Consider the following 25,679-nt stretch of genomic DNA (forward strand, 5'->3'; position numbering starts at 1 on the left):
AGTAATAATACAATCAGTCCATAGATTAGATCCACAAAGTTGGTGAATTTTTAAGTTATTTGTTTTATTTCTCAGTCGTTGTTCCTGAGAACCTTAGTGTTCTGTGTGGGTGTATGTGCAGGTAGCTCACATTTTGTGAGGTTGTTTGTCCTGGCGGGCTGGGCTGGGGTTTATGGTGCACAAGGTAACAGTGTCTATTGTGTGCTGTTTGCTTTTCTAGTTTAAAGCTTGGGTCTGAGAGATGCAGAGGATTCTTCCACTGCTTCTGCTGAGCAGGTGTATAGTCCTTTTCAAAGTTGGAGGCTCGTGCTTTGCTCTTTTTTTATAGCAAGGCATGTGTATGGTTGTAGCAACACCATGAGGTTGCAAATAGGCTGTCAGGAGGGCAGTCTTTTCAGGAAAGTAGTTTTTATTTTTGTTCCGTGGGACCTTTAAGGTGCTTTTTAAGGTGTCTGCAGCGTTGGACTTTTGTAGGGCACCGTGTTGTGTCAGAAGGCCGCCCTTCCTGGAGCGCTCTCGCCAAAAGCAGAGTGATGATAGCAGAGCCCTCGAGCAATGTCATCAATCTCCCAGCCCTGGCAATAATAGTGCCCATTAGAGAGTTTTTTTTTCCCCTCTGTTTTCCGTGCTCCGTTCCCAGCTGTACTAATAGAACAGCACATCAAGCAGGGTTGTAAATAGAAGTTATTACCTAGTAAGTGGGCACTGAAGAGGATCGGACAGGAGCTGAGGGCGCGAGACCTGATTGCTGCTCATCAGCATCGTGAGCAGGATAGAGTGCCTGGGCTTGGCAGGGAGGTGGGAGAAGCTGCTAGGGCTGGAAACAACCCCGTGCTGTGGTCAGGGGGGCTGGTTGGCTTCACCGCCCTGTCCTGTGCCCGCTGCAGGGGGCTGTTGGATACTCTGTATGTCCAGTGTTATCTGGACACGCAGCTCCTTCCCTCTCCGGCTCAGAGGTGCTTGGGATTTGCTGCACTTCTGCTTTGCATTAGTTTTCCGTGTTGGTTGTCTAACAGCCTTCTCAAGATCTTAAAACTGTTGCAGATTAAAATCTTCCCAGTGGTAAAGATCGTAATAATCATATCTGAAAACATTTTAAAGACTTGCTGCCATTGTCAGATTTATTCTCAATATTATCTTGTTAGTTTACAGAATTGCTGTTGTCCAGTAAAAAGAGCAGTTATGGTCATGTGCTTTTTTCACTAAATATATACCCCATACCCTGAAGACCCCAAAGGGATGAGTTTGGGGTCAGCGTATTGAAAGTTTGTTCAAGAGCAGCTCTGACCAAGATGTTGTGATGATCGTTGCCTATGAGTCGTTAAAACTTCTGCTGTTCTTGGGAAAGTTTTTAAGAGCTTCTTAGCACACAGTAAGTGGTAATACGCACCCAAAAAAAGTCTTTATTGATCTTTCATGTATCAGGGAGTCTAGCACATTTCTGTGGGAGTGAAAAGCCATAAAGGAAAAAAATGCCTTGAAACTTGGTTTCAACTTGCTTTATTTTAAAGAGTGGTTTTGCGGGCATCATGGTAGCTCATATATTAATCACTCGGGCAGGTTACTTCTGGACTAGGTGACCTCCAGGAGTCTCTTCCAGCCTAGTTTTTTCAATGTCATGAGCAGAGACATTGATTTTCAAGTTGCTGGAACAATAGCAGTTTCAGAGGCAAAGATATTAGGGCCGCATGTCTTGCCTTCCCCACCCTCACCCTCTTCCTGAAACTTAGTGGAGATTTTTGGAAAAATATTGCAACAGGAGCAGGGTAGCTTGGGTTTCCTTTATTTACTTATTTGAGGTTAATTTGTCTTATCGGCTTTAGCAAGAGGTATGGAGAATGTAGCAAAGAATCCTTGAGGTCATTACCTCTGACTGAAGGTTACCGACTGAAAAACCTGCCGGGTCCCCGCTGTCGCCGGCCGGGAGAGGTGCCCGGTTTCCTTGGAGCGTTGCCGGGATTATCCATCCGGGCCAGCGGGGCGACGGTCGTGCCGGGGAGCTTCAGCAAGCGAGACGTGCCACCTCGTGTCCTTTTAGATTAGGTGTTCTATTGCTCTGGAGTCTTTTTTAACCAGTTCAGCATTGAACAACTGTTCTCAAATATACTAAAGATGTGCTGCTGCTTCTTCTGTGCTTAATTTCTTGAATTAATATGTATGTAATGTAGAAGCCTCTCCACAACAACGTTATTGCTGCCCTTTGTGGGGCTGGAGCAGTGCCCCAAGGGGGTTTTACTTGATTCTCAGTTCAGGCCTCTCTTCTGATTGACAATTTCAGTGAGCATCAGGGAGCTCTAAGTACAAGTTTTCACTGTTTTTCATTTGGAAATTAATTTTCAGGAAGACCTTAAAATTGTTTTAGAGTGTGAATTGATTTTTAAGCTTTATTTAAAATACCAAAATTGAAAACATAAAGGTTGAATGTAGGTCAGCTGTAGGTTTCAGAATCTACTGTTAAAGCATTCAGTAAAAGTTTTATCAAAATACAAGAACTCTAACTTTTCTTGACATTAATCAGATGGTCCTTGGAAAGAGAGTCTCTCATTGCAAGATTCCTGTTACTAGCAGCATTGCTCAGGTTTTGCCGTTAATGACAGATCAGTTTTTTGAAAGATAAATATTGAAAATATATATTTTTTACTAGTAGCAGTCAAGAGTGCATTACAATTCCTCTTCTGAATCTGTGCCTTAGCCTTGGAAAGCCCTCATTATTCCAACTCGGGGAGGGGAGGACCAAGAAAAACTCAGGGTATGAATGAAAAATAACAGAGCAGGTAGTTTCAGTGTGGAGCTGGTTTTAAGCTGTTAGTTTGAGGAATTGCCTTCCCGAGCGCTGCACGCCGCCTGAGTGATGAGGACATCACTCGAGAGAAACTCGAGGCAGAGCAGGAGCAACGTTGCTGATTTCTGCCCTCTTGAGTTCTTTATCAGATACGTAATATTTATAACATTACCTATTTCTTGTCATTGCAATATTAGAGAATTATGCGAAGCACAAGGGGGCTCTCATTAAAGTCTGGTTAAACACCACTAGGATGGTACCAACTGCTTTTGAATTTTCCATTTTATCAGGACCGGCGTAAGCTTGTTTGGGTCTGCACAAGCATATTTGTGTGTGTAAATATGTGTATTTGTGTGCGGGTAAGTAGTAGTCAGGCCCTGCTGAATGGCTGGGAGGGTCGTGATTTGCCTTCCCAGCTCTTGCAAAAATCTTCACCATTCCCCCTTTGCATCATCTACATTTCTTTGTTGTAACTGTTCTTCCTTCTTGTGTTTCTGCTTTTTGTTTTAGCTCTCTATCTGTACATTATTCCTTTGCTTAATAATCCTGCTCTGATTACTTAGGCCACCTTCTAGAATCTTACTTATTCTCAGGTATAAGCTGTCTCCAAAAATCTGCCTTTGTCCTTCTTCCAAGCTTCATCCTAGACCTGGGTCTCCTGTTCCTCCAAACTGGTTTGTGAGGTTATTCTTCCCATCAGCCAAGTTACGGGTGGCCGTGGCCTTATAAAATGTCCGAGCTGGTTGAAAGGCAGCCTGTTACCCCAGCACAGGAGCTGCAAAGTGCAGCTGCCTGCGTGCATTTAAACGTGCCCTTGATGGAGTCGGTTGGGGGTGTATAAGTTAGAACATACATGCAAGTAAAAATGTTTAAGAAATTCAGCTTTTCCGTTAACTCTGATCTCAGAGAGAGCATATGAGTAAAGGAGTAATGCAAGAATTTGACTATCAAACAGTTCTAGTACTGGAACGTAGTTGTGAGATGCCAAACTAATTCCCTTTGCAATTGATTGAACAGTTATTATTTTGTTAGGCATCTTGGTAATGGGTTTACCTAAGAATCCTGGAGACCGTCCGTGTGGGGTGCGTGAAGCAACACGTCGCAGGATTCCCGAGGCCGAGAGCACGAGCACTTCCAACCCTGGTTGCCCATCTGTTTTTTGGAACAACTGTGTTAATTTTCGGTTCGTTTGAAATAGAGGAGATGATTTTAAATAGTGATTCCAGCAAATGTGATAGGGAAGACCAGTTAACGAGGAGGTTCCTCTCAGAGGAAAATTCTGCTGCAGAGTCACCAAGCAGTTCCTCATGTAAAGACAGGAAAAGGGGAAATCTAGGAAGCGTCAAGGCTTTCTCAAGCAAGTTATCTGCTGTTACACAGTTGCTGCATGCGAGTCCTGGCGGGCCGAGGCGTTGACAGCCGGAGCCCCGCGCAGAGCGGTGCGAGGGGAGCTGGCAGCGGCCTGCGGGCGCTCGCTGGTCACCGCGCCGGCATCAACGTGTGTCGGCCCATCAGGGTGGTGGGCCCTTTATGGAAAAGGGGAAAAAACTGATTGAGCTCCTCAAAAGCTGCCATCCAATCAGAGATTAAACAGATTCAGCCCGTTCTTGGAAGCAAGCAGCGATGGAGGAGCTTCCGCTGCTGCTGCTGCTGTCCTATCATTTCCCCCAACCCATTACATTGCTCAGCACTTTTCTCTCTGTGAGCCTTATGGCTCCCTTGCCCCCTACCCAAAAGTTTTTGGTTTAGGAGTGATGCTAAAATGCATTTTGAGAGTGAAAATGTGTTTCATAAAAGCAAAAAGTAATTCCTGTTGCATGAATCGTCCTGCTAAGGCCATCCAGCCTGTAGCTGGCTGAAGGGAATTGCCTTTGCTATAGCTGTTCTTGGCTGTTTAGCAGCTCATGCTCAGAGGTCACTCTCATTTCTAGTCAAACTGCTCTGCCCTGTTGCTGTGACTGACTGCCTTGTATTAATGAATGTGCCTGTGTCTGCTATTCTGCACTCCAGGTAGTAAAAAAATGAGTAATTTGCATTTGCTATCAGCTCTCTGAGGTTTAACATTGCTAAATTCCCGGTATTGAAAGATTTATTTTGTGACTGTATTTTAGAAGGCGAGATGCTTGGGGAGAAATGCACACCAGATTGAATCTAGGAGTTTCGATTTCTGATTCTTCATCCTAACTTCATTCCATGAGATCTTCCGTGAGAAGATGTAGGCATGTCCAGTTTTGTAATGAGAGGGAGCCTGTGCTCGCATGTTCACGGCATTGGGGAATCAGATAACTGACACTGACCCTGAGAGTTAGACCAAGTTACTTCTGTGTTAGCTCCGTTTAATTTATGGCAAGAATATGCATTTAAAAATTAGATATCTAATCTATAATTTCTGTTAGCCAACTTACATTAATATTCAACTAGTCATTACTACTTAACAGGAAATGCATAATTAAATATTCTAATTAGGTGACTGCTAGCCTGACGCGGGGTTGCTGTTGTTCTCATTACGGAGAGCCTTCAGTGGCACGCGGCTTCATTAACTGATTCGGGCAGCGGCTGACTCACAGACATGAATTCCTTATTTGGACCTCATAATAAACAGACTACCAGGTTTTCCATCGGCTCAAAATAGGCAGTCAAATTTGCTTCTGAGGAAGACTTGAATTCCTCATGGTTCCTAAAGCAAAGGTGTGTAGGTAGAAATAGCAGAAATTCCCTGAGTAATGAGTAGATAAATAATGTCTGAAAGTCGAGCATTTCCCCATGTTTGTGAGCGAGGCGGACGGCGCCGGGTCCTGCGGGCTGCCCGTGCACGGGGCCGTGGGGCTCTCCGAGCGCGGAGTCTGTGCAGCGGGGCTGCTGCCTTGGAGGAGGGCTCGGGACCTCTGCGCTCTACTCCCAGGAGCTTCCTGTTAGAACATCTTCTGCAGAGATTTAGGACAGCACTTTAAGACGGGATCAGTAACTGCGTTAGTTCTCGAGGCAGTTCTCCCCTTCCTTGTCCAGTTTCTCCCATGGTTGGTCGTCTTCGTTGCAGGACATTCCTTGCTACCTGTTACTGTAGCCCTGACGTGTGTTGTGATCCACCATGGCAGCACATCCAAGGTATGCTGTACTGAGGCACAGATCAGAACGTTTTTTACTGAGCTGCAATAGCTCTGTCATCTGTAAACTGTGCGGAAAGCAGCTCAATTTGCTGTAAAGTGTTAGATGTGGGGGCTTAGTACGAGGTAGAGAGCCAGGTATGTTCTCAGTGCATCTTAAAGAGCAGTATGAAGGAAAGAAAGAAGATCCAGGCGAGGCGAGTTGTGCAGTCGCAGTGGCTGATGGTACTGATAATGTCAGCGTGCCTTGATAGTGACTGCACAGCAGCAGAGCCCAACAACTGGAAAAGCAGCGACGAGATCTGGGACACCAGTAAGAAGAGCAGGTTAGTTAAATTGAACGCAGGGAAGCAGCACAAGCTGCTGGAGCTTGTCCTGGAGCAGGGCAGGCCACCAGCTGCTCCTAACCTAATGGAGATATTTGGCAGAGGTGTAAGGCTTGGTACGGATAAGCAGTGGGTCAGATGGACTCATGGAAATTACAAAGATGGGGGTAACTGTTTTAACTAGGGCGGCCAGTTTGCAGAGCGCTACCTGGAAGGTCATTCTGTTCTTGAGCTCCAAAATTGCAACTTACTCCAGATATTTTAGTTAGCTTGAAGAAAAATATTTATAGGTTTAATATTAAAAATTCAGCTAATATTTTAAAATTTTCCTTTAAAAACAAATTGGATAACACAAAGTAGAAATATTTTTCAGAAGCACAGGACACTGTGCAATGGAAATCTAAAATTATGCTAAAAGCCCTGGTTATCTTGTTGAATTCTTGTCCCTTAAATGGGTATAACCGAAGCACTATTAGCTTTTTCTCTTGGTCTCCATTTTACATTCAAGTGCTGACTCATTGCAGTAATGACTTTCAGCACTTGGCCTCCTCACAACACTAACATGAACAATCTCTAATACAGCTGGAGCTGAAATAATTCTCAGTTTATATTAAAGAGAAATGCAGATTGGATTCAGCTGCGCATGGACTTGGGAAGGGAAATGCCTGTTCAACCTAAGGCAGCTGCCAGCGTTGCGGAGCAGAGGTCGGCTGAAAGAGGCTGCCTCCAAGGGGCCAACACGCCTGGGCCCTGCCAGCTTCTAACGGGGCGCGGGCCTCTATTCTAGAGACACAGTCCGAATATTACCCAGTGTAAAAGCACCACGAGCACCAGTGTTTGCCTGGAGCAAATGCTTCCTGTAACTAACTTCTGAAGGAAGGAGCTTGGTTCGAAGGGGCAGTCAGCGGGTTACAGGAGTTTGAGTTACCCAACCTTGAACTTTTCTGTAGCAGCTTCTTGGCAACATGTAACCACAATGAAAAAATCCATAGCGGGTCACCAGCTCACTTGCTTTTTCTTAGGACAGCACCCGTTGGTTTGTATCTTCTGAGAAGTGTGTTCTGCACATGCTATTTTCTCGTAGGCAGAAATTTATATAAATGAAGCTATAAATGGAAAAAGTTTTTCAAAATGGCTGAATACTTGGAATTTATAGCATGCACTTAGAGGTTGGGCTTATTTTATATTTTGTGGCATAACAGTTTGCACTGCAACTGTTACCTGTCTGGAAGGAGAGGGGAGCGTGGCAGGTGCCTGGGCGCTGCCGCCAGCCAGCGCCCGTGCAGCGCCCGCACTGCACGAGGAAACCTCCACACCGCCCAGGCCCCCGAGTGTCTGTGTGTGTGTGCGTGTGTGTGTGTGCGTGTGTGTGTGTGCGTGTGTGTGTGTGCGTGTGTGTGTGTGCGTGTGTGTGTGTGCGTGTGTGTGTGTGCGTGTGTGTGTGTGCGTGTGTGTGTGTGCGTGTGTGTGTGTGCGTGTGTGTGTGTGCGTGTGTGTGTGTGCGTGTGTGTGTGTGCGTGTGTGTGCGTGTGTGCGTGGGGCCAGCGGGGTGACAGTGTCCTGGTGACACGAGGTGACACATGAGGCTGCTGGTCCTCGGGTGGCGCGTGCCCCGCGTGCGTCTGTAGGCACTCCCGTCGCGGCTGGAGGAGAGTTACACAGCTCATTCCTATCCAGTGCCGTGAGCTGCGAGCAGTTCTTGTGGGGACCACAAAGAATTGATCCCTTACTTGATGTCCATTTTAATGGATTAAAAAATAAATAATAATGCATACATGCGATAGACCTGGCAGCATGCTACTGCCTGACACGACCCCAGCTGAAAGCCATGTACCTTTAAGCTGGGCAAAGGGTTGTCTGCAAGGAAGTTCTAATATTTTTTCCTAAAATGTTTGTTGTGAACACAACAGATTCACAGTCGGAGAGTGAGGCTTCTCCTGTGAAACGGCCACGGCTACTGGATGACAGTAATGACAGGCCTGAAGAAACCAGTCGATCCAAACAGAAGAGTAGACGCCGGTGCTTCCAGTGCCAAACAAAACTGGAGCTAGTACAGCAGGAACTGGGATCGTGTCGCTGTGGTGAGTACTGTGGTCAGGAACATCTGGCTTTCTAACGCAGCAGTGTCTGATCTGTGCCAGAGAAGTATGGAAAACACTTTATATCCCTCATGGATATTTTCAGCAGGAGCTGTATCTCCCACTGCTGGCAAACGTCCTGATTCCTTCCTGTCTGATTTCCACTTCATAACTTTGGCCCTAATGTGGTGCTTTGTCTAAAGAAATCTTAAATATTACTCAAATGTCAATGAGTTTAGATTCAGAAATTCCTGTTACGTGGGTGACTGTCATGCTCGCTTTACAGGAGAAGAAACATGAAACGCAGCAGTAAATATGCAAAGATGATAAACATTTATTTATTTATTTATTAACCAAAGACCTTTATAGAAACATAGGTCAGCATCTCCCTTCTGCACCTTATGTGATACTATTGTTTTAAAACTCTAACTGAAACAATTTCCTTCTCCCACTCAACTGAACAGGAAAGAACAATCAGAAAAGAGTTGTTCTTCCCTGTCTGCATAAAATGATCCGTGCTGGCTTTCCGCAGCTCCCGGAGCGCGCGCTCACTTGGGCTGAGGGGGGAGAGCTCGTGCGGGCGGCCAGCTCGGGCCAGGGCCCCTGCCCACAGGCTGCCTGCAGTAGCCCGGGATGTGGCTGCGTTGCCAGCAAGATGGCAAAATCCTCCCCGGTGCTGGGAACAAGAGAGTAGTGAAAGCTTGGGGGAAGTGGGAGACAAAAATGGCTTGATTATTTCATGTCATTAATCTTATCTTCATATTCCTATATTGACAAACAAATTTTCTATTCGGACGGTAGCATGCAGTTTTCAAAAATGCACATCTCCCTCCTTCATTCTAGAGCTCCCCATGACGGGAGGCCTTTTTTTGCTTAAATAAAACAAGTAAATGCCAAAGCAGGACAATAAAATTGCAATGTAAGATTAATGAAGCTAAAAATAACTTTTAAAAACTCATTCCATTAATTAGTTATGTTTTTAAAATTTATGAAATGAGATGCCTTTTTATTTCCTCTCCCAGATAGACTAAAAATACAGCTAGTTGGTCCCTCTCAAGTTTCCTTGAAGTAGTTACATAATTCAACATTTTTCCAATACAAATGCTGTTGAAATTATTCTTTAAATTGTTTCCACTGGATATATGCAACATTATGGAAATATTCTTTTAGATTTAAAGCTCATAAAATGAGTTAATAAAACATGAAGTTGAGCAAAATAAACTGTCTCCCTCAGAAATAAGTGAGGGAATGAAAATTTGCATTTATGCACATACCTACTAAATTCTATATAGCTTAAAGGATTTATAATAAACGTTTTTATTCTACATGTTTAATGAGAGAAGTGGGAGGCTGGAATCTAATCCCATGTTTACCACATGGCCAAAAAGACTGTAGCTTTGGTTTATCTGTGCAGCTATAATGTTTCCTTAATACAATATTCAGTGTATATGTGTTATCTGTAACAAAATAGACTTGTGAGATACGAAGCTAAGCATAACCTACAGTAATACTTACTAGTATTATTATGGAAAGCAAGCAAGCAAAGCTCTACCACAGAGCAAACTAGATCATATATGAGTGCTTTACTATTGCTCATCCGTGTGGAGGTTTTGTCATTTTTGCAGGAGCTGCCCGAAGAACCATCCTCACAACTTGGCCTGCCTGTCTGCAGAAAGAGGTTCCTCTAGGTCATGTCAGACAAGCCAAATCAAAAGCCCTGGGGGAGGCTCAGGGAAGAATGGGCCAAAATAACTGTGTTTAAAATTCTCATTTATTTCAAAGGCTTTCTAAATCCAATTCTCATCAAGTTGTTATTTTGTGGTGGCGTGTTTTTAGCTAGAAGATTTTAAAATATGACAAATCGAGTGGTATAAAATAAATATTTGCATTCTTATAAAGTAATGGTTAAGGTAGAATGTTGTTGAATCTGGACTATGAAGAACTCTTATATTGAATTCCTGGCATTTTAATCCTTAACTGAAGCAGAGGGAAAATGTGGAAGAAGTTCAGTTTTAAACATAAAAAGAAATTTTGACAGTAGTACTTGATAAAAGGCAGACACCACAGTGTTGTCTGCATGGATACAAGGGACAAGGCTTAATCGTATAAATACCTGATGGCCCAAAGCCGTATCTGAAACGCTGGGGATAAAAATCCAAATGACCTGTGTGAGACTGCGCAGAGTAACTGCAGTGTTTGCTGATACGCATTTTCCTGGCCCAGCCTTAAAGTCATCTCTTTTGCTGATATGCCCTGGCGACTCTTTTAGTGAGACTTTTAGTGAGATGTTGAGTGGAAAAGAAAAGCTGTGCCCTTTGAGCACACTTGTAAAGTAGATGAACTGGTGTGTGTTATCCCAGTGTGACCTGTAGACACAGCAGCCAACAAATTGCATCCAAATTTTCTATTCATCATGACTATGGGGAGAAAAAGCAGGCTATTTTGACATAAATCCTTTCTCCATATTGAGCATGCAAGAAAGTCTTCTAACCTGAACCAAATCACTTTTCGCTTTGATTGTATTTCAAGATAAGCTTGTGTATATTGCTGTTGTCCATTCAAATTAGGAAGGTTAAGACGCATCTACTAAAGGGCTAACTCAAGCTATGACTTGTGGTTCCCTGGAAGGTCAGCTCTGTCCACTCTTCTTTCCTTTAGCAAAACTCTTCCCACAGTATTTTTTCCCATGTTTTTCCAGGTGGGTCTTCTGTCATTTACATTGCACTTGTAAAGGGTGAAGTCTAGAAGAAAGGGAGAGTTGCTGGTTATCAGATTAGCAGCCAGCATGAACTGAAATTGGTTCTGCTAGTGCTTGTTAGGGGTGCAGTTATTGCAAGTTTGAATAAGACCCATTGTCCGGACTTGGTATTTCCTTGTATCTAGTCCCCTGGAGCACAGCGTTTTAGCAAGGGGCAGGGAGAAATCTTCCACTTTTCACCTAGGGCAAAACCTGCTGTGTTGGTTCTCCTGCCTCTGCTAACACCCATCCAGGCAAGGGGCTGCTGTGGAGCTCGCTGCTCGGCACTCGTCTAGGCAGGTTTGCCAGTGCTGCAGGGCTTTGGGATGAAGGGAAAAGCAGTTTACCCCTGAGAAGGGAGTTCCAGTAAGGGCCTTTCAGCTCCAACACGCTTTTCAGCTGCTGAGAGATTTGTTTATCTTCATACACACGTACATAGGCGCTCTCAGGATCTTTTTTCATTCTGTTTCTACACTGTACAAGTTATTAACTGCTGACAAGAAATTCACATCTCATAAATAATGCCAAAGAGCCAGTGCTGTATAAATTGGATGTGCTATGAATTGCGACGGGCCTCTTTGTAGCGTTCTGTGCCTCGAGCAGGAAGAAGAGCGGATGTCATTTTCATTAATTCCTAATGAGGTGCCAATTAAAGGCAAGGCAGGATCTGGGAAGGGGGGAGCCGCGGCGCTTCCCTGCTCCCGCGGCCCGGGGCTGCGGAGCGGCGCTGCCGAGTCCTCCCTGGGAACGCCGTTAAACTCCCGGCTCCTGGAGAGCGCGGCGACAAATTCGGCTCCCCTTTGATCTTCAAAAGAGCAATTTGTAAGGCGAGTTCTGAGGCTCTTCGCAGAGCGCGGGGAGAAGTGAGAGGAATAGCTAATTGCTGGTGCGCTGCGCGAGCCTCCGCGCGCAGAGAAGTTTTAAACTGCCTCCTCATTTGGTGCCTCTCCGACTGGGTAGCCTTTAGGTCTACGTGGCAATCCCTGCTTCCTCGGGAACATTTGCAGATGCCACCTGCACTGGGCACGGTGGCAGACAGTTAAATTCTCTCGCTGTGGGTGGACCTTTCAATAGTTTAGTCTCTTTTGCTGGATAATGATGACATTGCCATAATGTATTTATTGACGACTTGCTTCACGAAGCAGTTAGATCACGAGGGAGGCGAGCGCTGAGCCCTGATCTGCAAATGGTCGGGTCGGTAATGTGATATCAGGGGGCTACCACAAACTTGCTTTAAAACTAGAGACAGGGAATTGGTCAGTAAAAGTCACAATATAACCCAGAGGCTTCTGGAAGTGTGTATTTTTGGAAAGGCAGGTGGTTATTTGAAATTTGTAATACCAGTTTATGGGCCTCAATTGTTTGTCATGAGTGTATATCATTTTTAAAGTTCTACACAGTTTTTAAAGATAGTGAGTTGTAAATTTTCAAGCCACAAAAATAATTTGCATAGGAAGAATTGTTTTATTTTGTGGAGAAGCTTAGTATTTTTTAGGAAAAAGTAATTCTAGTATCACTTCATTTGTAAAGCCAAGACATAAAAGTCTGTAGTGGTCTTAATGTTACAAACGCGTTAATTCCTGGAAGTGGTGTGCAAAGTAATAACCTCTTGTGTTGAAGTCTTTTATGTGAGACATTGATGGATGTTCCAGGGGATCAGTAATGGAATTTCATATCTGTCATGTCAGGCCCAGTCCCAGTCATTGAATAGGAAAGAAATCGGTGCAGGCTGTCAGCTCTTCAGTGGCTTTGTGCAGAGTACTGAGTACTTGGCTTTTTGTGGGCCACATCTTGATGGGGGAGCGTCTGTAGCTCAGCTCCCGCCGACCCGGAGCTGTGTTTTGTCGGTGCCCTTAGCAGTGAAGGGAGCAGCCTGGGTGACGGGCCCTGGGGCTGAGCGCGTCTCGCTTCCCGCGGCAGCGCCGTGGGGAGGTTTGCTTGGGTCTGGCCGCTTCTCGGAGGGGAATCTCTCGGGTTCTTCATACGGTCAGGCTGGAGCAGGGGCTTAAGGAGACCTTGCAGAAAGGTCTCACTGTATAAATTATAATTGTAGCTAAGTGCAGTTGGGAAGGATTGTTACGGGTGTTTCTTGCCTGTGCGGACAGAAAAGACTTGCTCAGGATTTCATTGGCCTAGGTTGTGTCATAACAAGGTGGTAACTTTTGAGAATGTCATCAAACCGTTGTGCAGTCTTTGCTGTTCTTGGCAGAGACTCCGCAATAACCACCAGCCTCCCAGAGGGCTGCGTGCAGAACGTGTTTTGTTGTTGATGTAGGACTTTGCTCCTGAGATGCTGACAAACTGACACAGGCTGCCCTGATAGAGGGGGCGCGGGTTCCCCTGAGGGGCCTGCGGAGAGGGGAGGCCTCTGCCCCTCCGTGCTCAGCTCCTGGGACAGGAGCAGGGCAAGAGCGGGTGGCTGTGGAGCCCCACAGGCTGCTCGGGTAGAGGAGCAGGTCACGAATGGGCAAGTGCAAAAGAGGCAGGTAAAGCAACAGATTGTGCACCTCAGTAATTGTAAGGTGCTTTAAGGGGGAAGAATGTGTCAACAGATGTTTAACTGAATTGTTTTGAAAACAGGAAAGGTGGAGGCAATAGGAGAGAGAATTTTAAATCCCTGTTAAATAGAGGAGAGGAGTCACTGACAGAGCAGAGGTTAAAATACTTACCTAAACTACCTCTCTAAAAAATGAATGTCAGATTATCATTTTAATTTCTACACCAACATCAGTGCACCACCCCCTTTCTGTGTGTAAGCAGAGATCCCACGAGAGGTCACTTTCAAGAAGACAAATTACAAAACTGAAAAATTATTATTTGAAGAAAGCAGGTCAAAAGAAGTCTGATTTTAAGGTGAAGAGTGAAAAAAAAAATGTTGGGAACCCTTTATTATGTCTTTATAGGTGGCATTTTATTTTTGTAACAAATAACCTCACATCTTAAGTCTTCACCTAATTCTGCTGGTAATTTGACACTTGCCAAATTGATATATATATATATATATATCATATATATATAAATATATATAAACACTGCAGCGAACTCTGACACGTTCATGAGTAAATACAAACTAAAGAAGATCTGTTCCCCTGAGAAAGCATTATAAGACAAGTTGTACCCTTCTAAATCTGCAATGTGGGCAGAGGCCACAACAAATGTGTTCAAAAACATCTGGCAGACTTTGCTTCCTAAACTACCTTAGAAGCTTGCTTTCTGCTTAATAAAAAAGTTAAGTACAAAATGGAGAGAGATGTGCTACGTTAATAGGCATAGTATGTTAATAGTTATTTTTCTATCCTCCTACATTTATTTTAGTTTTATGTAAATCTGCAATAGCCCGACACAGTTGCTTCCTAGGGATCGTTTTGAGGTGTTTTGCTTCACCACGTGCCCCCTAGTTAGGCAGAGGGCTCAGAGGAAGGGCAGGCCGGAGCCTCTCTGCGGCCCCGGCGGAGCAGGTCTCAGTAATGAAACGGGTGAGAGAAAAACACCTGCAGGTTCCTCATCTGTGCAGCTGAGCAAACAAAGGGGATGAGGCCCATGCTGGCTTTTTCTGGGATAAATTTGGAAGGATTTGATTTACTGAGTTAATTTGGAAATTATTATCAAAAGGACAGGAAGAAAGAAACAAACGTGTAGAGATAAGCACCCAGGAATGGTCTGACAGCTTCTTGATTGTTGTGCAAAACAGTCCAACATGTCCTGAACATAATGCTTCTCTTAAACCTCATTAAAGTACTCAATCACAGTTGCCTTTCTCTGTGGAACACTTCTATACTTCGAAAAATTTGTAACGGTAGCAGTGAATTCACTTTGGACGGATAAGGTTTATCTGGCACAAGCAAAAATGGCTCCAGGACATATAGGTATGTATCAGTGTAACAGTTACACTTCCAGTGACTAATACTAAATATGCACACTGCTTCCAGAGGTCAGGAGTCAACCAGTTCAATAAGAAGAGTTAATGAAAACATAAATCTCATTAGTAACTGGTTGAATACTGTAATTCAGAGTAGATCTGACAAGTGAGCTCTAGCAAGTCCTGTGGCCATGGCTTAATACATACTATTTTTCAACTGTCTTCTCTTGCCTGTTCGCCTAAGATAGCTGCTTCCAGTGTAGGACTTCTGGTTCAGCCATTCTGCTAATGCCTGCGGTTCAACTTACGTGGTGCGACAAGTAATTCTAAATTTATTTTATTTTATTTTTGATAGAGAAACCTCTTGAAATTTGAATTCAAACTCAGTGAGAGCTTTGTTTTGGTGGTGGTGGTTGTGCTTTTATTACTGCATGTACTAAGATTCAGGACTGGATGCTCTGTCTGCTGGTACCTTCCTATCACCTCAGTCAGGAAATGTAGTTGCAGTGGCTCAGTTGATGCCTTATGCCCTGTGTTAAGTAAAGCAGCAGGCTCACAGAAAGCAGTAGGTGAAAGCATCCCACCAATGCCTGTGTTGTAACTGGGAAGAGAGGTATAGAAGTTGTCAGAATTTGCCTTGAAAATAGAATTAGTTCTAGAAACTAGTGCCTTTTTGTCCCTTAAGAAAAGTACCACTTAAATTTCATTTCTGATGCATAGAAAAGTGTAAAGCTTTTTGGCAGGTACTGTGCAAAAATACTACGGCCTGAGACTGGTTCTCTGCTGAACTTCTCAGTGAGGTTGTGGGACTTGTAAGGAAGCGATGGAAAGATTTTGTGTAGGGGTTTTCTCACGAGTAAAAAGGACAACAGAAGTCAGTGTCAGCTTTTGATTTTGAATATCAGAGGAATGAAAATGTTCACCTTTAAAGGTGTTGAAAGTAAGAATGTTCCTGACTTGTGAAGAATTGTCCAAGTATGTGAACAAGTGAGGGGATGGGGGCTTCTGCCATGTGCTGAATAAGGACAAACATGGGGTGTTGCATAAACTTCACCCCCGCCAAGGCCCAGAAAGGAAGGGTAGAAGAATGCATCAGTCTTAAGTCCTTAAGTCATTATAAATAGGTCTTCTGGATGGAGTTCTCTCTCTTCTCTAATTAGGAGATTTACTCTCCATATGGACTGCAGGAGGGTACAGGAATAGATGGCTTTTATGTAGCAGAGGGTGTAATCTGAGAGACATTGGAAGATATGAGGTGTAAGTAGGGGATAAAAACATAAAACAAATTTAAATTAGGTTTAAATGAAATAGAGCTGCTTCTAGCTGCTTCTGGCCCGTGATTTGTCCAGCAGGCCTGCCTGTGGTCAGACTGTGGATCAATCTAGTGCACCCCCTAGAGAGCTATCGAAACCCGAGACACAAATAATACACTGGGGAAGGCGAAAGCACTGCAGTCATGCTAAGAATGGGAAGATTTGAAGTCAAAATACACGAAGGATCCAGGAGAACATGTTGGAACGAATGCCACACATGCAATACCTTACCACAGGAGCTTGCCATTATTTATTTCAGTTCCTTGTTGGTAGCGTTATCCTACGTGCACTTGCATTGGGCTGGAATAAATGCTGCACACACATTATTAAATCACTCTAGTATTGCTTGCTGTTCTAATTAAATTACTGGATACACTTTGGCTTTTAATTAAATCTTTAGCTTCTGAGAGGAGTGTATTAGCTGCGGGTGACTTGGTGGTGTACAGAGACTTTTGAAAGCACCGATACTAAATGCAGCTCATTTGGAAGTGTCAAGTACTGAGCCCACAAGGCCTTGTACTGATGCAGGATAGCTGCATCCTCCCCCTGCCCTGCTTCAAGAGACAGCTGTAAAGGCTTCAGCATGCTCTCAAATCCCTGTGTTCTGCGTATGTGATAGATACTTCTCTATATGCTGGTATAGCTCTCAGAAAAACATTACTTTATACTACTTTTAAGGTTTACCCCAGTTTTATTAGGTGCCTGCTCTGCAAACAGAGATGCCTTTTTTGCACAATTCTGCCTTTGTACCACACATCTCCCAACCTCTATCCTCCTCTTAAGACTGATTCTCCCATATTCTACAGGATAAAACCCCGGCAAAGGTTTTTCTGAGGCTTTGGCAGGTTGCTTTGGGGGTGGATGTGAACCTTGAGAGGACAAGTTCAGGTGGACCTTGATAGCACTTTGTAACCAGGTACTTTGTCCTTTCATGCCAGCAATGAATTATTTTTAAGTTATGTGGTTTCAGAGCTTTAAAAACACAAAATCTACCTCTGGATGGTAGAGCTAAGTTTTCTTTAAGTGCATCTACCATATTAATCATATTTATGAGCTTGAATAGGCTCAATTCTTACAAAATAAGGTATTTTCTACTTCTGTTGCTTTTCAAAACACTTTTCAAAAGTGTTTTTTCAGATTGTCTTCCTTCCACAGCTTTTGAATGTCTTGGTTTTGGGACCAGAATCCTAAGAGGGAGCAGGGAATGCCACTTTCTTTCTGTTGAGATGCTCTTTGAGTGGCAGATGCTCCCACGCCTCTTCGGCACGCTCTCGAGTTCCCCAGCGTGTGTCAGAGCAGGGAGAGGCTCCCTGGCCGGCGGGGCGGGAGGTTTGTCCCGCCAGCGCGCTGCCTTCCTGGGGACGGGTTTGCAGCAATCCATTCACTGCGCGGTTTTGTTCTGTTTCAGGCCTCAAAAAGAGGGAAGAAAATAGTTTGGCTTTTGTGTTGTGGATTATTATGCTATTTAGTTGAATTGTTTTTGATACCTTTCTGGTTCTCAGCATTTACTGTTTTCATAACTTGAAGACAGGATGTTAAGAATTAAGTGTCGGTTTTAGTGTAAATATTTGTCCAGCACGAGCTCATATTCCCATCTAGTCGATGCTCTTGAGTGCAGCAATAAGATGCAGTTATTTTTTATTATCACTTTCACACTGTAAGCTGTAAATCTGCTGTATACTCTGGTCTTGGATATGTAAGATTATTTTGTCTTTCCTCTCAAATTCCCTTTTTCCAGCAGATTGCCCGAGACTAATAAAAGGGAAAGAGCAATTTTGCTGTTGCTCATGTGTGGTCTTTAGAGTTCTTTGAACGATAGGTTTTGTGGATGTAGAGGTTCGCTGGGAGGAGTATCAGAAAGGCACAGGACGGTGCCTCCTGGCTTGAGCCATTTCTGCTCTGGTGATGAAATGGAAGTGAATTTTTGCTGATTTATTGCAAAATAGTTTCTGGGGTGTTTAGAGGAACTCCAAGCTTTTGATGCCCAAGAGCCTCTTTTTCCAGGCTGTTTGCATTAGAGGCCTGAGGAGTAGATGGTTTGTAATTTACCTCTAACATCAGAAAATGACAATTGCAATGTTGTGAGATGTGTTATTACATTCACTAGAGTGAAATCTTCTATGCATAGAGTAGATTCTAGCTTTTGCTTATTTTTGTTTGATAGCTGTGGTAAACTAAATTTAGTTGCAAGATGGATTTTATTCTCCCTAGCAGAATGTTATTTATTTTGGCTTTTAGTTGCAGCATGCTAAGGGAAACATTTCTGGAGTAAAATCCTTTAGGAGAAACAACCTGTTTTAGAAACCTTCACATAATGAGCTTAACAGTAATATATGACAAGTGCTCTTTAATCTAACTTTGCTTTATAACCATGACAGCAGAATTCTCAATAGACAAAATTTCATCTCTAAATCAGGATTGGTGTTAAGGATCAAAATGGAAGCACCTTTATTAGCCATCAGTCCCAGAGCATGTAAGTTAATGTAACTGTTGCAAAAGCTGGTGGCCCTAAGACTAGATGGGGCACCCGCTCCCATGCAGGCCAGAGAGAGCCCACTCTGATTTTCAGACTATTGAAACAAGGAGTGAATAAGTAAATAAAGTAATAATTGAATAAATTCAGTTATTCAGCCAGGTAACACATAAAGATATCCCGGTTCTTTAAATTCTAAATAAAACTTCCAAAAATAGACACTCTACTCTTAAAATTGACTAGGACTTTGAGAACGAGACTAAAGATCCAAAGTCTCTTTTGGAAATGAGACTCCTGAGGCTAGTATCTAGATCACCACTACCTATTTGAGAAATAACAGAACCCTTCAGTAACTGTGTCAGAACAGCTCCTATCCAGAAACCTATCTTGAGTGATGTTCAAAATGTGCTTAGGTATTACAAGTTGTAGTTAGCAGTTCGTATTTAAATAGCTGTGTGAATAAAAGTTTTAGATCGTTTAACCTCTGAAATTGGAAATATCCAGTAGACTCTAAGTTTACAGGCATGAAAGTGAAAATGCATTTGCTGTTCTTCGTGAACAGGTCAGTGAAATTCTGTTCCAGAAAATAATTTGAGAATAGAAAAAATAAACACTGTGCTTCATCTAAGTGAATACAGTAAACAATGCTCTAAAGTGAACTATAAGTTCAAAAAAAAAAAAAAGGAAATAATATTAAAAATATAGAGGATTTTTTTTTTCTTTGAGGGTCAAAGTGAAAAGGAGCATCACAAAGTTATTGGAGAAGACAGGAGGCTTTGTAAAAGATAGGGAGATGGAGCAAGTGAAAGCTTATGTTCAAAAGTGATGTGTTGTTTTGTAATTTCTATATTGGATTTGTAGAACTTGTAAAAAGTTCTCAAAGGTGTTGAAGATGCGCCCGAGATCGTGCCCATGTCCAGTATCTCTTTTAGATATCCTTAATAAGCATTTCTAGATATGTCTGTTAACCATATAATGAGGATCTGTAAAACCATCAGGATTTAAACCCAGTCTTTACCTCCTACAGAGTGAAATGAGAACTTCAGCCCATTCCATTTCTGCAGGTGTCTTGTACCTGGCTGTGACACAGCCATCGATTGCAGATAAGATGATGGCTGAATGATGGACTCCGTCTTTGTTTGTTTGTTTGTTTTGTTTCTTGAGCTAATTCTGTTGGATATTTCTGTGTTCTTCTGCCTACAGTGCATGTTAGTTCAGTGATTTGAAATTTTATTTCAACTAATAAGGGAAGACTTTGGACCTTACTTTCCTATGAGAGAAAACTGAGTAAGATGCCTATTCAGCATTAAAATGAATTTTTATTTTAACAATCTGACCTTACGTGTTTTGGGCAACTTACGGAATTTTTCACATTTGAGTGTAGTATGACGCAGACTGAGATTGAAGTGGAAGCAGTGATCACGAGAATAGGTTTTATATCTCCATTTGAATCATTTCATCCTTTTTTATCTTTTTTTTTTTTTTAAACATACATCAGATGTTATGTTGATTTTGTCTTTTTGTCTGTTTTGCCTTATTCTTAGAATTGGATTATGAAGACAGGCATTCATACAGACACATGTATGATCATAGGAGATGCCACTGAAATGAATAAAGAAGTATCTTTTTTCTTCTTCTTCTTCGAAGTATTTTTTTTTATATAATTCTTAATGGGTTGCTTTTTTATTTCTTTGTTTTCTTAACAGCTACAGTATTGTAAAGGTAGTTTGTTGTTCTCTCCTGTAATTGATGTTTTCTATTTCAGGAGCTTGAAAATACTGTATACACACATGCAGACTTGCTTGTATCCTTTAGTACCTCTCAACTTGCCTGACTTTGTGGTAGCAATTCCCTTTGAGCACCCCAGGAGCAGCAGTAATAAACGTCAGTGTGTGTATGTAGAGGGGAGAGATGACAGAGTGATGTTCTTTGCACCATCATGGAGCAAAGCTATTGCAGCACAGGCCATCTCATCGCTTTTTCAAATACGGTGGACTATGTGAATACTGGGCAACTCTTTTAACTCTTTTCCTTATTGTATCATCCTAAATCTACTTAGCACTGTATAACACTCATTTTTGAGACAGGAAATTTGAGGCAATTTCTTTACAGTAATGAAATGTTAGAGTCAAATATGTCAAAAAGCAATTTTTTCTTTTAATGGTGAAAAGAGGTGGCTACTGAAGAAGCTCCCTGGACTTGTAGAAAAAGCATTGCCCTGTGTTTGAGTCACTTGTTCCCTGAAGGTAACTGAGTTAACAGAACTAGCTGTTCTGAGATGATGAATGACCAGTGTCTCTTCAGGACGAAGCAAGGTGCTGGGTCCTTGCATCAAAGGCCTGTTCATCCCTGGTGCTCAGAGGGTCCAAGCTAAGAACAAGCTCCTGGACAGTGGAATAGCAGCGAAGCAGGGAGCTCTTTGCGCTCCCTCAGTCACAGCCAGCCTGGGATGCTGGCAGGAAGGAGAAAGCAAAGCACTTAAATTTAATAGTTCTGACTCAAATGCCTGTTCAGGAGCCAAGGCTGAGGTATGAAACAGGAGCTTCGGCAGCAACAGGTGACTGCACATAAAGTTGGAGGGGGTTCAGTAGAGGTGACTAGTGGTTTTTTTAAAAAATAAAAAAATTAGCTTTGATGTTACCATCCCTTGGAAGATGAGAGGATGGCCACAAAGTCCTAGTATGACTTGAGTTTTGATATTATGCTGCCAAGTATTCAAGAAAATGCAGCAAAGTGTTTATTGATGCCACACAGAGAAAACAAGTGAAAGCTGAAAGCTGGCAGTAATTCCTGAGGAGCGGACGATTCTCCACCTCGGAGCCAGGTAGGAGCCTGCCGCGTCACCCGAGCGCTGACCTTGTCTCTTTTCTCCTCTCCCTGGCAGGTTACGTGTTCTGTATGTTACACCGCCTGCCTGAACAGCACGACTGCACATTTGACCACATGGGACGTGGGCGCGAGGAAGCCATTATGAAAATGGTGAAACTGGATCGGAAAGTAGGGAGATCTTGCCAGCGCATTGGCGAAGGATGTTCCTGAGTGCGAGACTCTGCAACCAAATGCTGTTCTCTTAGTTCACTAATGTTAGCCTTATTTAGGACAAAGTCAGCCAGACACCTTGTACTAGGCAAGTTTCAGACTACAGCCAATCAGTTTCCTTTCCTTAGCCAACCGTCCTGGTACTGTAGTTTAGGGATTGAGGGTGGTTGAAATTGATTTCTGGCTGGTTACTAAGGTGCCTGCTAGCCACTGTATGAAATTAAAACATGAAGAAATACTATTTTTGAGCATGGCTAGTGGATTTAAACAAAACGAGACAAATCCAAAGGCTTCTGTTATCGCTGGAGTCACTCTAAAAGCCTTATGCTGGAAACATTCCAGCTGCAGAGTTAAAACAAATAGTTATATAGAAGCTGGTGTCAAAGTTTGCTATGCACATGGCTTTCAGACCAACTGTTCAATGTGCAGCCTTTCACCTCTTCACCTCTAGTTAATCCTGAGGAGGTGAAACACTACTAAGAGCAGCGACCGCGGCTGCTTAAGCCCAGAAGACCTGACTGGTCACTCGTGCCTTCATCGCGTGTGGCTTTTGAGGTTTGGCAATGTCACCAGCATCAGGGATTCTGTTGGGGTAGGAACATCTTTCTGGTTCTTCCCAGGAAGCCAAAAAGAAAGGGGGACAGAGATTCTTATGAAAAATTTTTATATCTATCTTGCTATGAAGAACCTATCTGGGTTTTTTTTTTCTCAGTTAAATTGTGATCTCGCTGAACGCCAACTTCATCCCAGAGCAGTTAGTGGTGCGTACTTTTTACATGGCATCCGTAGAGTTTCTAAGAGTTGTGTGAACAGATTGCACGTACATTGCATCCACTGACCAGTGCAGCCATTCCCACCGGCCAAAACCTGATTGGCTCTTGTTTGCCTTTTGCTAAGTGCAGGTATCTGATAATTGATCAAATAAGGCTAATTCACAGCACAGTAGCCATGGCTGGATTCTACAGACTGACTTTCTGTAGCTAGACTTATATATTGGGGGGGAAAAAAAGGACTTTTTGTAGCAAACGGAATTCAGTAACAGTATTGGGGAACAACCGTGAAAACACCCTTCACCAGATTGAGTTTGTATTCCTCACTTCCAGAGTGTCAATGAGATAATCCAAGGGGCTCTGCCAGCCCTGTTTCTATGCAGCTGAGCGCTCGCACGAAAATCTCTGCCCGCACCCATTGCAAAGCAAGTACAGCAAGTGAATGTGAAAAGCATTACATGGAGTAGAATGTTTTGGATCTGTTTAGACCTATGGTTCTGTATTACGGTATGTTACACTGAGCTGAGCTGAACTGAATTGCACTGATCTCATCAGTTTATAAACAAACAAGCAAAAATTAATAATTAAGCATGTCTCCTGCTGCACACAGGGTTATGCAAGTCCAGACGGTGTATACTGAAACGGCCCAGCACAGTCCTGAGTGAATTTAGCTTCTCAGTCCATTAGCAAGGTATCTAAAATCAGGTAAACTAGTAGGAAATCAGAGTTAGGGAAAGATTTATCCTCATCTTCAGATATTGGGCAGATGTAAAACATCAGAGGAATGCAGTATGGTGTCATTTGAGGAAACCCTGCTGTCGGGGGGTAAGCTTGTATGAGTCATCCTCCATTCTATTTGTTACAGGTAAATAATTCCTTATAGTCCAAACTATATTGTTACTTTGGTAGCCAGCTAGAAGCATTTAACAAGGAGACAACTAATTTAAAAATATTTATCTATATACACACACACACATATATATACACACACACACACACTCAGCATCAGACTGTATTAGCATAAATTAACCATGAAGAAAATCAGAGATGTCCCATCATTATAAAATGCAAGCTATGTAAAAGGCAAGCTGTTTTTTTTTATTTTTATTATTATTATTATTATTATTCAAGACTATGAAGTCAGCAGCAAAGTCTTCTGCAACGTCCTGCATTTTCAGGAAATGGTCCTGTTGAGAGGAGCTGCCCAAGGATATTATTTACATATGCTATGAAACATTTTTAAAAATATGGATTTCAACTGCTGCTGTGATATGCACTTTTTTTTTCCTCAAAAATCCTATCATAGCATTTGATGGGCATTCTGATTGATACACAGGACTTTTCCGCACTAATACTGAAGATGCTATTTTGTTCCTCCTTCATATTCCCTTTAATCTGGTTACAAGTGCACAGATGGTTTCAAGGCGGCTCTTGAGAGAACACTACTTAAAGTTCATGTGAATTATGGACAATGTTCACTTTAAACAAAAAAAAAGTTGGGGAGGGGGTTGTTCCTTTGCAGTATCTGTTCTGTGAAGTTTGTTAAACGTAAAGAAAGCTTAAGTTCTTGTATCTTTAAAGGAAAATCTTATTTAACCCTTTTGTGTTCTAGATTTACTTACACATGTAGCGTAGAGCTCAGTTTTAGTTTAACATTGTGAAAAATATTAAAAGAATCTTGTAACTTTATTCTTTTTCCTCCTGCTAAAAAAAAAGAAATTAAACCAATCAGATTAAAGTTTGAATTCCTTTCTGCCTATTCCAAAAGGTTTTGCTATTTTGCACCATTTCTGCTGCAGCTTCATATAAGAAATACAAATGGGGAAAATACCTACATTAGGCCAGTAACTTCAAGCTGAATTTACAACTGGTGAAATGGGAAAGTATTCTCTGTGACTTTGGAAGGGGAAAATAATATATCTGCTGTGTTTCAGTTTACTGATCTATTGTCTAGGCAAATCTAGCTAAGTCTGTTGTAGTCTGAATACTGTTAAACTTAATTTTGAGGTCAGATACAGTAATCAAATGAACAAGCTGTTCTTGCTCTTAAAGATGCACACTGGGGATCTTATCACTGGCATGAAAGTAAGTTTTAAAATGTCCTAAGTATTCTTCCATGCTTTTAAACAATTTCTCCGCCTACAGTAGCTCTATTCCAAATCATAAGGGGTCATACTTGTAGTGGATAATTAAGAGAATTAAAAAACAATAGCATTATTAAAATGGGGCAAGAAAATGAAGGCAATTCTCTAAATCAATTCTAAAAACTCAGTTTGGAATTGAAATCGAGTCTGATTCATGGGACATGTACCCCCTTTTTCTCCCTCAAATGAATATGGTACTGTCAGTCATTATTAGACCGTGTGATTCTTGACCCACCTGGCTCTGTTCCAGCAAAGGTAAGTCGTATAAAAGAGCTCTGCCTTTTTGTCAAATTGCAGATGTATAATTAGGTGTGCTCCAAGATTTCCAGGAAAAATAGGAAGTGCCCATCAGGGTTGGCATCGCAGAGCCTTTTCTAAATTGTACTTTTTTCAGAGCGGGTTAGTGTGTTGAATGAGAAGGATTGTATCTGTGAAATGAGGTATTTGAGAGCATCAGCGACTTGGCGGCAGCGCACAGGCAGTGCCCGGAAGGAAGGAAGGAATCCTGGGCAACTGTAACGCTCCAGAAGTAATAGTGGCTGCTTTTATCTGCTCTGTGGAAGGTGTTAAACAGGTTCAAAACTTTTTTTTTTTTAATAAATTGTAATCCCTTGGCCTGTTTATATTTAACTTTGTTCCCATTCTGGCGTCGAGTTCCTGATACAAATAATTACAGTTCCTTCCGTGACTGTGCTACAATTTATGTATAAATGATCATCCCAGTACAGAAACTCCCTAAGGAAGAAAACTGGTGTCATAATTTTTTTTTTAAATGGATTCTAAGAAATGCATCAATGGAATAATGGACAACATCAGTGCTCATGCTGATGGATATGCAGTTAAGTGCTGACAAACATGAATTTACATTCTCTTGTCCTAGCTCTTGTCCTAGTGTGGATACTGAAATTGTCAAAAAGCATAAGAGCAAAGAGAGGATCTGCCTGAGATACTTCCTTAATGTGACAGATTGCAGATGGAGGGCACATACAGTTTTGTGTGTGCCTTGGCAATTTTCTACTAAAAGACAAAAACCATTTAAGAAAATATACTTGAA

The 25,679-nt window shown here is 42.5% G+C and overlaps 1 protein-coding gene across 3 annotated transcripts in view; it reads left to right on the forward strand.

Moving 5' to 3' along the window:
• ZFAND3 (zinc finger AN1-type containing 3) overlaps positions 1–24,248 on the forward strand; it is a 118,968-nt gene extending 94,720 nt beyond the window's left edge. For all 3 annotated transcript variants that reach the window (XM_088524264.1, XM_088524265.1, XM_088524266.1), the window contains 2 exons: positions 8,123–8,293; positions 21,557–24,248. In XM_088524264.1, the coding sequence (XP_088380390.1) occupies positions 8,123–8,293; positions 21,557–21,711 (326 nt within the window). In that variant the 3' untranslated portion in view covers positions 21,712–24,248. The remainder of the gene's footprint in view (positions 1–8,122; positions 8,294–21,556) is intronic.
• Positions 24,249–25,679: the final 1,431 nt, after the last annotated feature.

This window comes from Tinamus guttatus, unplaced genomic scaffold (genome assembly GCF_059628265.1).
Source record: "Tinamus guttatus ecotype Peru unplaced genomic scaffold, ASM5962826v1 Tinamus_guttatus_pri_ptg000208l, whole genome shotgun sequence".
Lineage (NCBI taxonomy): Eukaryota > Metazoa > Chordata > Aves > Tinamiformes > Tinamidae > Tinamus > Tinamus guttatus.